A 13,963-nucleotide genomic window follows, 5' to 3' on the forward strand; every position below is an offset into this window, starting at 1 on the left:
AAGCAGCCTGTAGTTAGATCAAGGGTGACATCTAGAAAATCTTACGATTTTGATGTTTGCATTGGTTGTGATAATGCAATGACCAATATTGTAAAAAATATTCTTAGGTTTAAGGAAAGGTTTTGTGATTTTTTATTTAAAATTTTTCTGCCAAAAATAATTATTTTTTCAAAACACTTGTATATAAATATGAACTGAAAATATTGTAAATTTATCAGTTTCTCCTGGTTAATTCAATTTGAAGGTAAGCCTTACTAATTTATTGTATTAGCTTAAACGGATCATTTAAAGATAACGCAGTAGCGAGTTTCATCCTTTTTTCACAGTATCTTTTCTCCTATTTCTAGCACCTCTAACTCTGCGGGGAAATTTTCCTAACCCGCCGGGGCAATCATTAACATTTACCTAACCTAACCTTACTTAAAATAATCTATCAAATATGTTAGGTTTATTTAATGAGTAAATACGGATTTAATTGAAACTGTAGGAATATGACTCACAGAATTAGGAAATCACTTGTTTCTCTTTATAAATACATAGGCATTTTGATAGTTATTAATCAGTTTTCTATGTCCTTGAATTAAAATAGATTTTATTATTGTTTTCATAATTATAGCATAATTTCAAATACTTTTCTTACATAGTTTTGCAGGAGCAACTTGTTAAAATGAAGAGTAAACTATCAACATTTCTGTTTGCATTTGTTTTTGGTAAATACATCAATTTGAATTTGAAATATCTTATTTTTGAATTTGTTTTTGGATTTTACCACATTAAAACAAGACTCACAATTTCTTAGGTTACATTGTCAATTCTTCTTCTGGACAGCAAAATATAGGTAAATGTAATTCTCCAATAGAGATAATCTAGAGATATACTCTTTAAATCAGCCAATAGGAAGTTACATTTTAGACATGTCATTGTTTAAAATATATTACAAATTTTGATATGTTAGTGCATAATTTTCTCATTTCTTTTGTATTATGAGTCAGCTTTATATTTTTGTATATCTTTAATAAGCTTTTAATGTTTAAATTATTATAAAAACATGAAACATATAACAAAACATATAACAATTTAGTTATGAATAGTTGCATTGTGGTATCCGCCGAGGATAAATGGCAGACACCAGAGTTCAACTAGACTACGGCAGTGTGAACAGACGTGGACACCTTACTATAGAGAAGCTACGCTTCTCTAACAATCACTAAATAACAAACAGCATCTATTTCAGTTGTCCCTTTATTGAAGGTCTAAGGATTACTAAAGCTATATACAACAAACAATAGTTACACAGATAGGAATAAATAATCATAAATAAAAGCAATATAATACATATACAATAGTCAGTTTGGGCAATAATGATCCCCCATCCCTGGGAAGGGTGGGGGGAATTAACAATGCAGCTTAACCATAATAAGGCTGTCAGATTCAATAGTTAATTTTAGGCATAGGGAGGGGGTCGGCAGACCCCTTCCCCAGGACTCGGGGGAGGGCCGTTGGCCCTTCCCCGAACCCCGGTCAGGGGTGCCATAGGCATGGCTCACGGTTGCTGAATTCCACAACTCTCCCCTCGGAAGACTGGGAGGGAGCCTCCCTGCCAGACTTCCGACAGTGGTTGAGGCCTTCGGTCCGCTCCTTAGGGCTAAGATATATACAAATGATAATGATTCAATGGAATCCTAGTGGTGATTTTCAGGGCTGATGGGCTCCCAACGTGGGGTAGAAGGTAGAGGCTGGTTTTGGTTTGACACGTAGCTCGGCGCCGGCAGGTGTCAGGTTGGCGTGTGGCACAGCTGCTGCTGGGCCGGTCAGCAGCGGGGCATTCTGGTTGTTGTTGGCAGCGGCTGGGGCACTGGCTGCCAAGTTGACCGTCTGAGCGGCAGCCTGACCTCCCGAGGGGCCGCGGGGTCTTCCAGAGGGCGGTCCAGGCCTGCCTGGGCGGTCATGCCCGCTATCGGCTGATTGCATGGACACCATTTCCTCGGCGGCTTCCCGGCCGATGGGAATGGCATCCCAGTCTACTGAAAAGTCCTGGGACTTGGCATGGGTGAGCCGGGCTCTGGCCAAGGCCTTCCTGTACAAGGTTGGATGGTACAGGAACACTTGTGACATCGCATTCATGGCGGCCCGTACACCTCCTTGTGCGGCTGCCAGGGAAATGATGGTCAGGTCCCCCAGCAGTTTGAGGATTAACAACAGCAAACACAGTATGGCTGCGCCATCTCCCCACTCGTGGATAGCTTGTCTGAACCCAGCCCAGACATCCAGGGCGGCCTCTCCTTCCTCCGCCAGTCGGTCGATATTGTAGGACACTATCCCATGGTCCCCGGTGGCCGAACAGCTACCTTGCTGAACGCATGAGCCATAGGACAGGCCGGTCAGCATGGCGCTTTTATACGCTGGGAACGCCAGCAGTTGCTGCCAGTCGTTCAACTCAGCCTGCGAATACAAGCCCCCTGAACTAAAGTCATCCAAGGGTTCTGTCAGCAGCTGCTTGGGCGTATCCAGCGGGGGTGGCCTCTTCTTAGGTGCGGGGGTTAACTCTATCCAGCCTTCCTCCGCGTGCACAGTCAGGGGGTAGGTGGAGGAGCAGGGAATCTTGGTGGCGTGGCCGCTATACACCCGTGTCACGGCGTCTACAAATCCTGTGGGTTCCACTGGTACTTTGTCCCAACATTCCTTGCTTTCACGGACAACGTATTTGTTGCGTTGGCAGGTAAGCTGGAGCAGGACATCTCCCCTCAGCACCGAGAACGTGCTCCCCTGGACACGCACCGGGTGGGCCGGGTCTAGTTGCTGGAGCTTCCAGCAATTGGCTGCTACTTCTTCTGCCGCTGTGCTTTTCATGCGTGTCTCCAGGGTAAATCCAATGTAACCTGCATGTATCTGGGCCTGCAGGGGGACATCAACATCCCTGGCCGATACTCTGGGCAGCGCTGCCGCGGCCAGGTCAGCTGCCACGAACAATGCTGGGTGGTTGGTGGCATGGGCCTCAAAGTCGCAGTTCACTATTGAGGTGGGGGTGGTCATGTTGATGAAGAACTGAGCTTGATGGTCAACGCATCCATCACTAGGCTAGGCTGGAGGCTGCGGATCAGCCTCAAGGGGCAATCTCTCCCCAGGTGGTCCCACACGTAGGTTGCTTCCCCAGTGATGCAAGACAGCTCGGAATGGGGACATTCTAGGGTCAGGTGGTCAGATTGAGACTCCACCCGTCCATCCTCTACTACGTAGGTCTTTTCCTTGACCAGCAGCCGTCGTTCCTGGAGCACTAATTCATTGCGGTACAGCTGGCCCTCGAAGTGGACGTCCTCCCCTTCACAACCCACCCCCTCTGGGCTGTTGACCAAGGCGCCCACCATATCGAGGGTGAAGAACAGGGGGTGGTTCAGCTGAAACGTCAGTGGCTGGGTCTTGCCTGGCAGCGTGTAGACTCGGTTCCTGGCCAGGTCTCGGCACGTTTCTGGATCAATCTTGGTTGGCCTCATGAGGGTGGGGACCGAGGTCACCTTGAGGTGACCCCATACCCCACACCTGAATGTCCACTGGGACACGGTGAGCTGGCAACTGTATCCTGTTGTTTCTCTAATCTTGACTTGCTGCAGGACATGTACTTCATGGCCCAGGGGCACCTCCTGGTGTAGCGGTTCTGTGCTACACATCTTTTCCTTATTGTAGGCTGTGACGTGGGTGGGGTTGGCGCAGTCCCACCCTACCAGGACGTAGCTAGTTGTAGGCCACACGGCTGCCAGCAGTAGTCCCCACAGAACCATCCACCAGTGTGAAAAACTACCAGACAGCCATCTACCTCTCGCACGCGGCTGGGGATCTTCGGCTCGGGTCACAGCTGCTTCTTGGGGCTGGACACGGCTGGGCTGCTCCTGGCTAGATACAAATTTCCATTGAGCGTTATCTTTGTGTGTCCGGGGCACCCCGATACCCTCCCCAATGACAGACTGGCAGGCAACTGGCGCCTGCCTGGGTGTCGGCTCCCCTAGCCCCAAGTGGTCCCTTCCCTTGTCCATGGCATGCCCAGTGGCATGGGGCTGAAGTGCCGGTGGCACAGGCTCGCCCTGTCTCACATCCCTCCCCTGCCCTAGGAACTCAGGTGCATGTGGCACAGGCAAGTCCTTATATCCCCAAATTTCAATCTCCCCAGCCTCTGGTGCATGAGGCACAGGCAAGGTTGGGGTTTTACAATAATTTGGATACAATACATTTGTTAAATTTAACTTATCCTGGCTCGACTGGAGGTGCTGGGCATCTGGGTTCCCTCGGCTGGCAGGGGGCGCTGGATGGTGTATTGCTGGGCTCTCCCTACAGGCTGGTGGCGCTGGCTGGCTGGGGGTGACGGGTGTCACCCCTTCCTCTGGGACTGCTGGCTCGTTCCAGGATCCAGGTATCTCGGTGGCGGCGACGGTTGTCGCCCCAGGCACCAGGTGGGAGGCGCTGGATAGCACCCCCCAGTCATCGCAGGTGGCGGCGCCGGGTGGCGCCCCATACATCGACTGGCGCCTCCTGCCTCTCTCGTTCAACGGCCGCCAGGGCCTCCCCGTACACCGTCTCAGTGGCGCTGGGTAGCGCCCCTCCACTCTTGCTGGGTAGGCTCGGTCGAGCAGGCCCCATCATGTTTAGGCTAAAGGGCTGGGGCCTCAGGACTTCTGGCTCAGCAATGTTGTTGGGCTGCACAAACTCCGGCCCCAGGTGGTTGAGGCTGAAGCCCAGGCCAACCCGGTTGGGCTCAGCCACGCCTCCCAGCACGTTGATCCTAGCTGGAACAGTTCCAAACTGCGGCATTCCATCGGCTCGGCCCGCTGCGTTGGGGGCGGCTGCTTGCTGCGGTGGTGCTGGGGGCGCGCTCCCTTCCATGTTGGCTACTCTGCTGGGCTTCCCTGGGGGAGCGCCCTTGTCTGCAGTGCGCCTCCGGCCGGCTACCTGGTCCCAGTCGGCTCTGCACTCGGCCGCCGTGTGGCCAGCATAGTGGCAACGCTCGCACTTGGCAGGACGGTCACGGCGTGGCTGGGTGCGTCTCTCCTCCAGGCTGACTTCCATAGGCGTCGGACAGTCTCGGGCTCGGTGGCCTTTCCCTTGGCAGCGGTAACAGCGGCCTGCAGTCTTGTCATCTGGGGCGACCTTCCCCATCTGGTGGAGACCCGGAGCCAAGGCGCCAATCTCCATTGGCTCCGACTCGTCGTAATTGGGCAACTGGATGCTGGCTGATCCTGTGAGCCCGTCGGTGGCATCCACTAGGCACACACCCTCCTTCAGCTGCTTGGTAATCATTGTGACGGTGAACATGGCTCGCCTCGTGTACTCAGGTACAGAGGCGATCTCATGACTCATCATTTCACGTTTCACATTAGCGTTACAAATGCCACGATTTAATTCATCGATTAATAACTCGAGATCCTCATGGCTGTAGGCCTCCCTATACAAGGCACACTTTGTGGATATGTATGCTTGTATAGGTTCTGTCGAGTGTTGCCTGTAATCCCTGAAGGCTTGCTTCAAAGTCTGGGATTCAAAGGCTGGACGAAATAACATTTCACACTCGGCCTTGACTTGTTCGTAAGTCAAGGCTTGGCCTGCCTCGCCAAACAGATGAGACGCCATTTCCGCCGCTTGCCCTACTAGTGACAGTAAAAGGGCGTTGCGGCGGTTGAGGGTGTCATGGGGCGGCACGCGGTAAGCCGCCCATGACATCTCGAGTCTGCGGATGTGGGAGCTCCAAGATTGCTTGGGCGGCCCCCTATACTCCGGCAGGTTACTCAGCATCAGCTTGCGATACTCGGCTGGAGCCGGCTGGGGGTCATCCTGGAGCCATCCTTGGGCTTGGTCGCCTCCTGGCGCTTGCGGCTGTTCCATCGGGTCAACGGTTCAGCGGCGGAACACAAAGTTATAAGGCAATAATATAAATGTTTATCACTTGCGGCTTTCTAGCCTAGCAGCCTACACTGTTTATCACTAGGTTGGTAGTTTAGTTACAAAGATATAACTTAGATGTACTTGTCACTAGTTTTATTCTGAGTTTTTGTAGAGTAGGCTGGTAGGGGTAGATAGCTGTTGAGGGTCTGAACTGCTGTCAGGAACTGATTTGGTTTTCCTTTATCACACTATAGATAGGAGGGAGAAGCTTGTAATTCTTCATTTTCTAAAAATACCTCTGTTAGATGCTATGGAGTAGCTCCGCTCCTGTGTGTGTGTGTGTGCGTGAAATCTCCTTTCCTTGCAGCGCGCTTACGCACCGTCAAATCCGCGCACACAGGTAAAACGCGCACTTATCCCTCAACTCGCTCTCTCATTGGTCCGCTTTGTCCGTTGAATTTTATGATATTTCCCGAACTCTGTTGCGCGACCCATAAATGGCGCTCTGTGTTCCCGGTCGCTAGCTCCACACCGTGGGCGGACTTAGTCAAGTGTGGGTAGGAGGGGGGAAGCGCGTGAGGGGAAGGGGTAAATCCGTCCGTTCCCCTTGTGAGGAAGGAGGGAGTGCTGTGGGTTTGAGGTAACTGTGTGATGAGGTAATGGTGCCCTTTCTCCTTAATCCTAGGCTTATTTGTTATGTCACCTTGATTGTATTTTCTTCAATGGAGAGTGGGCCCCTCCCTTTCCTCTGGAATAAGGGGTGTATTTTGTTGTGCTGGAGGCTTGGGTGGTTAGATTGTTTATCAAGGCATTGTTATATTACATCTAGATTCTATTTTTGGCCTTATCACAATACATAACAGATTTGCTTACCAAGCCTGTTCTATTTTTAGTTTTACCACAATACACAACAAATTGTTTGCCAATCCTTGCTCATAAATCTATTGTTTAGCCATCACACTAGGGTGGTAATCCCTACAATGTGATATAATATCTGCTTTTCTAGATGGGTGGCTGCGCTGTAGCCTCTCAGGATACTTGGAGTTGACGTAGTTTTCTCTGCTTTGGTACACTACACTCGTATGTTGGCTCGCAGCTCGCAGCTATTTGGCGTGTTTCAGCCTATCGGCGGCAGGGAATGTCCCGTCCTACAGCGCCATATATCCGAATCTGACTGTTGGCGGCAGGGAATGTCCCGTCCTGCGGCGCCGCTGGTTCGAATCCTTGGCTTGTTTCAGTCTATGGGCGGCAGGGAATGTCCCGTCCTGCAGCGCCGTGTATCCGAATCCGGCTGATGGCGGCAGGGAATGTCCCATCCTGCTAGCGCCGCTGGTTCGGATCCTGCTATCTCTTGCAGTAAATGTTGGCCTATTTTCAGCCGTTTGCACTTATTTGGCCTGTTTCAGCCAGTCCGCAGGCCTGTTTCAGCCCTTTGAGCGCTCAATTCTCCGTTAGATGTCGGCGCTTCTCGCGGTTCTCCGTCAAGTTTCGCTGTTTCACTTCCACAACTGCCGGATGCAGAGTTAGACCTTGCTATCCAGGGTGGGTAATTCAGGTGGCTGGTGTCAGTTTTGCCAGTTTCACTGCTGGGAGTACCTTAGCCTCAGCTGCGCGTCTGCTCTACACTTGTGGTTTGCCGTAATCTCACACAGCTGTCACCAAAAGTTGTGGTATCCGCCGAGGATAAATGGCAGACACCAGAGTTCAATTAGACTACGGCAGTGTGAACAGACGTGGACACCTTACTATAGAGAAGCTACGCTTCTCTAACAATCACTAAATAACAAACAGCATCTATTTCAGTTGTCCCTTTATTGAAGGTCTAAGGATTACTAAAGCTATATACAACAAACAATAGTTACACAGATAGGAATAAATAATCATAAATAAAAGCAATATAATACATATACAATAGTCAGTTTGGGCAATAATGATCCCCCATCCCTGGGAAGGGTGGGGGGAATTAACAATGCAGCTTAACCATAATAAGGCTGTCAGATTCAATCATTAATTTTGGGCATAGGGAGGGGGTCGGCAGACCCCTTCCCCAGGACTCGGGGGAGGGCCGTTGGCCCTTCCCTGAACCCCGGTCAGGGGTGCCATAGGCATGGCTCACGGTTGCCGAATACCACAGCATTTCTTAGAATAAAGTTAGCTTTATAAAAATTGTATCATTGGGATATTCTCTTATATTTTGTATATAACAAAAAATAAACAATACTTTTCTCTACTAAAAATCCCTTCATAAGTTTGTTAAAAAAAGGGGTCAGCATCTAAAGTTAATTGGATACTAATAAAAAACCTGTATCTAGCATTGTTATTGTATTTGGTTTTCAATAAAAAAATATTGCATATTTTATCAATTTCTAAGTAACTATACATTGGATTAAAGCAAGGATTATGTTAAAAGTCAGCTTAACCGTTAGGAAAAATCAAGAACTATGTGTAAAAGTTTAATTTTAGCTATAATGGGAGAAAAAGGCAATTTAATGCACATTTTACATAATACGGAAAATTTCTTCCTTTTCCTTTACCTTATAAAAATCGTTGGAAAAAGCCATATTTTAAGCAAACAAAAGCACGTTTTGCTCTATCTGTGAGATATTATGAATGAGATAATGGTAAGATTTGATATTAAGATGAGAAAAAATTGTGTTTACAGTCCTTTTAATAAAAGGTGATTATAAAAAGACTACCATTCCCACATTTTCAATTTTATCAAAGATAAAGAATTTGGTGAGTTTCAGAGCTCAATAGGCACTTTTAGGGACAACACCATGCTATACATACAAGATATGCTGGGTTTTTTTTAAATTTTAATTTAATTTTAAATAACTTTTGAAATGAAAAAAATAATTATTGGTACATGATTTTTCTATTCAGGTTGCCACAAGTAGACCCTATACCCTAAATTTAAAGCCTTCAGCTTCAATAACAAAAAAGTTCTAGGCATTTCAAAATAGCATTTTATGTACAAAAATATTTTTGAAAGATTTCCAATGCTCATAAAAGAAAAAACAATTTTAAATTACGTCGCCTAGACACAAAATTATAACCTTATCTTTGTCAGAAACTTAGATTACCGGTAACTGATTACATTTTTACAATAAAAACACCACATTTCATAGTCAAAATTTATGAAAAAAATTAGATTTAAATTGCATTTTTAAACAAAAATCATAGCGGAAACAAAGGGGTAAACTAATACAAGCTCAGCTGTGATTGGTTGTTAAGCTGATTCAGCCTTCTGATTGGCTACAGTACACTCGGTACAACGCAAGTTAAACTTAATTTATTTTAATGATTTTGACTATAAAAATGGGTATTTTTATTGTAAAAATATAATTAGTTACTGGAAACCTAAATTTATGACAAAAATAAGCCTATAATTTTGTTTCTAGGCCACATAGTTTAATTTCAAAGTTTTCAACATGAGCATTGCAATTCTTTCAAAATTTTCATTGTACATAAAATGTCATTTTAAAATGCCTAGAACTTTTTTGTTATAGAAGCTGAAGGCTTCAAATTTGGGGTATTTGGTCTACTTGTGGCAGTCTTTCAGCAGTTAAAGCGTGGTATTTCTTGCAGGCTTCCTTTAATGAAATAAATTTTCCAGTACTGTCATCTGAAAGAAAACACTATCAAGCTGATTATGTCTCTAAAATTTACATTTGAATATTAAAGGTATTGGTTTGAACAATGTCACTCTTAACAACTACTTTTCAAATGAAATGGTTTTACAGGTAACAATATAGGGTAACAATCAAATCAATTTATCAATATGAAACACATATCTCATATTAGTAATACTATGTTAATTACTATTTCATTTTAGAGAGGTGTTCAAAACATTATTTGGGGGTATGGTACCTCTAAAACCCACTTTGAGTACAGCTGTATTACAATGGATGAAAGAAAAATAGAAGGTCAATTAACACCTATACAGATATCAGAAAATGTTTGGCAAGTAAAAACTCCCATTCAAGATGAATGGACATTGTGAGTATTATTATATCTATTTTTTGAATTCTTTAACTTTCTGCCTTTTACAAGACATACCTAGAACCCAATATCAATTTACTGAACCATTATGTCTTAAAGAACATGTGCTAAAAAATTATGCTTTGAAGGATACATCTGTTACTTGTATTAATTAAACTAATATATTTAGATGCAATTTTAAATTTTCTGAAAATACAAAACTTGAAAATGTTGTATATGGGGATGTGTGGCTTTGCTCTGGACAATCAAATATGGAGCAGGTCAATGTCATTTGTAATTAAGCTAAATATTTCTAAATCTTAATTAATATATATATTTAAATTGATATATTATTTGTTTAGAATATGGAAAACATCTTTAATAGTTCCAATGAAATTAAGAATGCTGAAGAGTACAATTATACAGTAAGATTTGCAACAGTTGCTAATAAATTTCTGAATTCCCCACAACCCAATCTTAATCAAGAAATGAAACTTTCATGGTCAATGACTACCACTCCAAACGCAATAAAGGAAATGTCAGCTGTTTGTTTCTTGTATGGAAGAACTATCTACAACAAGATTAAGGTGCCCCAAGGAATGGTCAACTCAGATTGGGGTGGTACACGTATTGAAGCTTGGTCAAGTCCAGATGCACTAAAATCTTGTAATATATCTTCTAATAGTAAAGGCAATCAAAATGCTAATTCTGTGCTTTGGAATGGAATGATAAACCCTATTCTAAGAGTCTCAGTCCGTGGTTTTCTATGGTATCAAGGGGAAGCTAACATGGACTACAATAGAGATCTTTACAGCTGCACTTTTCCTGCAATGATAAGGGATTGGAGGTCAAAGTTTTCACAAGTTTCTGAAGGAACAAACAAAAATGCACCATTTGGATTTGTTCAGCTTTCAACCTGGAGGTGGAATTCTGATTATAATGGATTTCCTGTTATTCGTTGGCATCAAACAGCTGATGTAGGTTATGTCCCAAATGCCAAAATGCTAAATGTATTTATGTCATCTCCTCTTGACACCTATGATCCAAAATCAGGATATCCAGGAGGTATTCATCCCAGGGACAAACAGATTGTGGCAGAACGTCTTGCCTTTGCAGGTCTAAACACTGCTTATGGTTTAAAAGAATATCCAACCAATGGTCCCTACCCAAATAAATTTACACTAAATCTTCCAATTGTAACATTTGAATTTGACAAAGACCTGGAATATTTGATTGATGCTGAAATAAGTGGTTTCTACTTCTGCTCAGAGTCTATTGATGATTGTGATAAAGGTAAAGTAAATATTTTCATTTAAAGAACTGGGATAAGCATGGATAACTCCAAAGCATTTATTTATATTTTTATTACATCAGGAACAACGGTTGAAAAGTGGAAAGAAGTTACAAAAGAGAAGGTGAAGCAAGATGGGAATAAAACTATCATAGTTGACCTTTCTGACTTTGATACAATGTCTGGAGGCTCTATTGCCTATATTTGGAGAGAAACACCTGTTAAAGATTTGTATAAACTACCAATATACTCTTCAGATCTATTCAGAATGCCAACTCCTCCTTTTAAGTTTAATCTTGCATTGACACGGCAAATATATGAAAGAGTTATTTGTGATGATGGTACAACTCCACAGGAAATGCTAAATGTCTATTTGTCAATAGAGATAGTAATATGAATAATAAAATACATCACAAAAAAAACTATTTAACCATCTTTGCCACACTCAAACTTACCACCCAAAACAAGATTTAAAAAATATAGCTTTACAGATTATTAATTTATGCAACTAGCTACTCCGCCCCTAGCATCTAGGTTCTTAGTTTAGAAAGTGGTAAAAATAGTGCAGAAGAATATCCTAAAACCAGCCAAAGTAGTATATCTAAAAAAACATACTTCTTTGAATCTTGATATATAGGATTAGATTGAACTAGTCAAATAGTTTATTTTCAAAGATTTTGCCAGCCACAATGATAAAGTGTTCAGCTTCTTCCACTTATGACACGTAATTAAAAAATTTATTATTATATAAGAATGATGATTGCAAGGTTATAAGTAATGCCTATTGTTTGATAATGATACTACTCTTCAGTAACAGTTACATTTTGGTATTATTTTATATTTCTCTTTTTACATATCTTTCTTAAATGCATCATTAAGTTTTATTAATTTTAGTATCACAATCTTTTCCTTCTTTAGGCGATACACTTGCAGCAAAGCTTTACAAGGACCCTACCAAAGAGGAGATAATGGGAGAGCCTGGGCAACTAAAGTATTCCTTTCTTTTATTTAAGAATTTAGTATTTTAATTGATAATAACACATTTTTCCTCAAATTATAATTAAAACTAAAAATCAGGGGCAAGGAGTTGGCGCATGGATTCACCTCGAGTTTAATGTTCCCATTGTTGTAAAGGTAAAGCCATTCAGTATTGTTCAAGTTGGTTTTCCATCTTATATATTAACTAAATTAAAATACATATGATCATTGATTTCTTTTCTTTGTCAGATGGTAAGACTTTTGCAGAGGTATTATTCTCATGAAAATGCCAGGTAAAACAAAACAATAATTATAAAATTATTTTTTAATATATATTTTATATTAATTACTTAACTGTTCATAAATTTTACCTGAAATAAATATCAAATTGTTAAGGCGTATAAGATTTGAATATGTTGATGACAACTCTTATGAGGTAAATTATTGTTTTAACTAATGTATAAAGTATTTTAAATTTTTTTTTTAAATTTAGTTCATAGTAAGCTAATTTTTTGATATTTGAAATTGTACTACAATTATATCTTTGCGAACAAAACAACACAAATATCAGAAAACCTTCCTATACACTAAGTATTTAAATGTTTTTTTGGTTTGTAACCTAATTTTATATATTTAGGAAGCATTCTTGTCAAATTTTGGAAGCTTTGAATGGAATGATATCAGGTAAAATTGTTCATACAAAGTTTTACTGCAAACATAGAGTTTTAAAAGATAGATTTATTTAATGAGTTTAAATTTGAAATTTTAAGACAAACATATGAATAATGAATTTAATATAATTATTAAGTTTGAAACGTGTTACTCCAATCAAATCTTTGAGGATTAAAGTGATGGAGGTATCTAGTTAGTTTACTTTATTGATTATAATTCATTTTTACATTAAAAAAAAAAAACACTCCTGATGCAATGATTTTTCTTGTGCACTCTGGGACTGTAACATGTAACCGTCACAGATTTGATAAAATAACAAAAAACAAGGATGACAACACCCATAAAAGCGAAGCTCTGAAAAGTTAGGACAAATAAACATTAACACTTGAGTAGTGTCAGAACTGCATAATCAGAATATAAAGGTTTTAAAGTCGAAAAAAACAAAATATTAAGTAGAGATGTTGAAAAACTGCTTAAATACAGGATATTGTTTAAGGACATACTTAGGTTTTGAGGACTTGATTATAGATATGATTCGCTTAAAACAATGTACTTTGTTGTTCTAGGAATCAGTATTCCAAAAATTAGACCAATCAGATAATTTTATCACATAAAAATTTATTGTTAAAAAAGTTTAAAAGCAATATGTTTAAAATTGATGTACGGACTTTCTGGTAACGATTATAGAGTTGCTTCACTTACTAACTCGTACCTAACTCCTATAGGAATCATCATGCAAAGTATGAAATTGATAGGACAATTCTAATATGCCTAAATTAACGAAAAGAGCTATCCAGTACGGACGGACGGACCAACCCTAATTATAGAAAAGCTTCGCTTTTAAATACAATGATATATATTGGCTGGTATTATAAACATTTTTCTGCAGGTAGTAAATATTAAATATTAAACCATAAATAAATGTCATAGTTGTTGATGTGCTTATTTTTCTATCATACTACTATATTTTAACTGTTTTAGATGGTACCATATGGTGGACCAACATACGTTGGATTCAAAGGTATTCAAATAATTGGATGTCCTAATCTTTAATGTTTAGCTCTATCAAGTTGTGATTAAGTTGTATGATTTATATATTGTGATCACATTATATATATAGATATATCTTTGTTTGCTATTAATATTTAATCATGGAATAAAGTATAAGCATTA

At 41.5% G+C, this 13,963-nt stretch overlaps 1 protein-coding gene across 1 annotated transcript; it reads left to right on the forward strand.

Moving 5' to 3' along the window:
* Window positions 1-201: 201 nt before the first annotated feature.
* LOC145333000 (sialate O-acetylesterase-like) lies at window positions 202-13,963 on the forward strand. Its single transcript, XM_080178127.1, has 16 exons — window positions 202-244; window positions 645-710; window positions 800-838; window positions 9,553-9,611; window positions 9,704-9,867; window positions 10,040-10,130; window positions 10,212-11,142; window positions 11,224-11,493; window positions 11,813-11,864; window positions 12,059-12,131; window positions 12,218-12,274; window positions 12,368-12,411; window positions 12,515-12,554; window positions 12,756-12,802; window positions 12,927-12,975; window positions 13,772-13,963. Exons 2-16 carry the CDS (start codon window positions 668-670, stop codon window positions 13,841-13,843), a joined length of 2,031 nt encoding a protein of 676 aa, XP_080034253.1. The 5' UTR covers window positions 202-244; window positions 645-667; the 3' UTR covers window positions 13,844-13,963.

The sequence above is a fragment of the Acartia tonsa genome, chromosome 12, assembly GCF_053477335.1.
Source record: "Acartia tonsa isolate MP-2025a chromosome 12, ASM5347733v1, whole genome shotgun sequence".
NCBI classification, from domain to species: Eukaryota; Metazoa; Arthropoda; class Copepoda; order Calanoida; family Acartiidae; genus Acartia; species Acartia tonsa.

Excerpts from the sequence above, each read along its gene's own strand:
- LOC145333000 (XM_080178127.1), top strand. The coding sequence starts at position 668 with ATGAAGAGTAAACTATCAACATTTCTGTTTGCATTTGTTTTTG. Across the intron at positions 12,132-12,217 it reads GGAGAGCCTGGGCAACTAAA|GGGCAAGGAGTTGGCGCATG; the intron begins GTATTCCTTTCT and ends ACTAAAAATCAG. Across the intron at positions 12,976-13,771 it reads TGAGGATTAAAGTGATGGAG|ATGGTACCATATGGTGGACC; the intron begins GTATCTAGTTAG and ends TAACTGTTTTAG.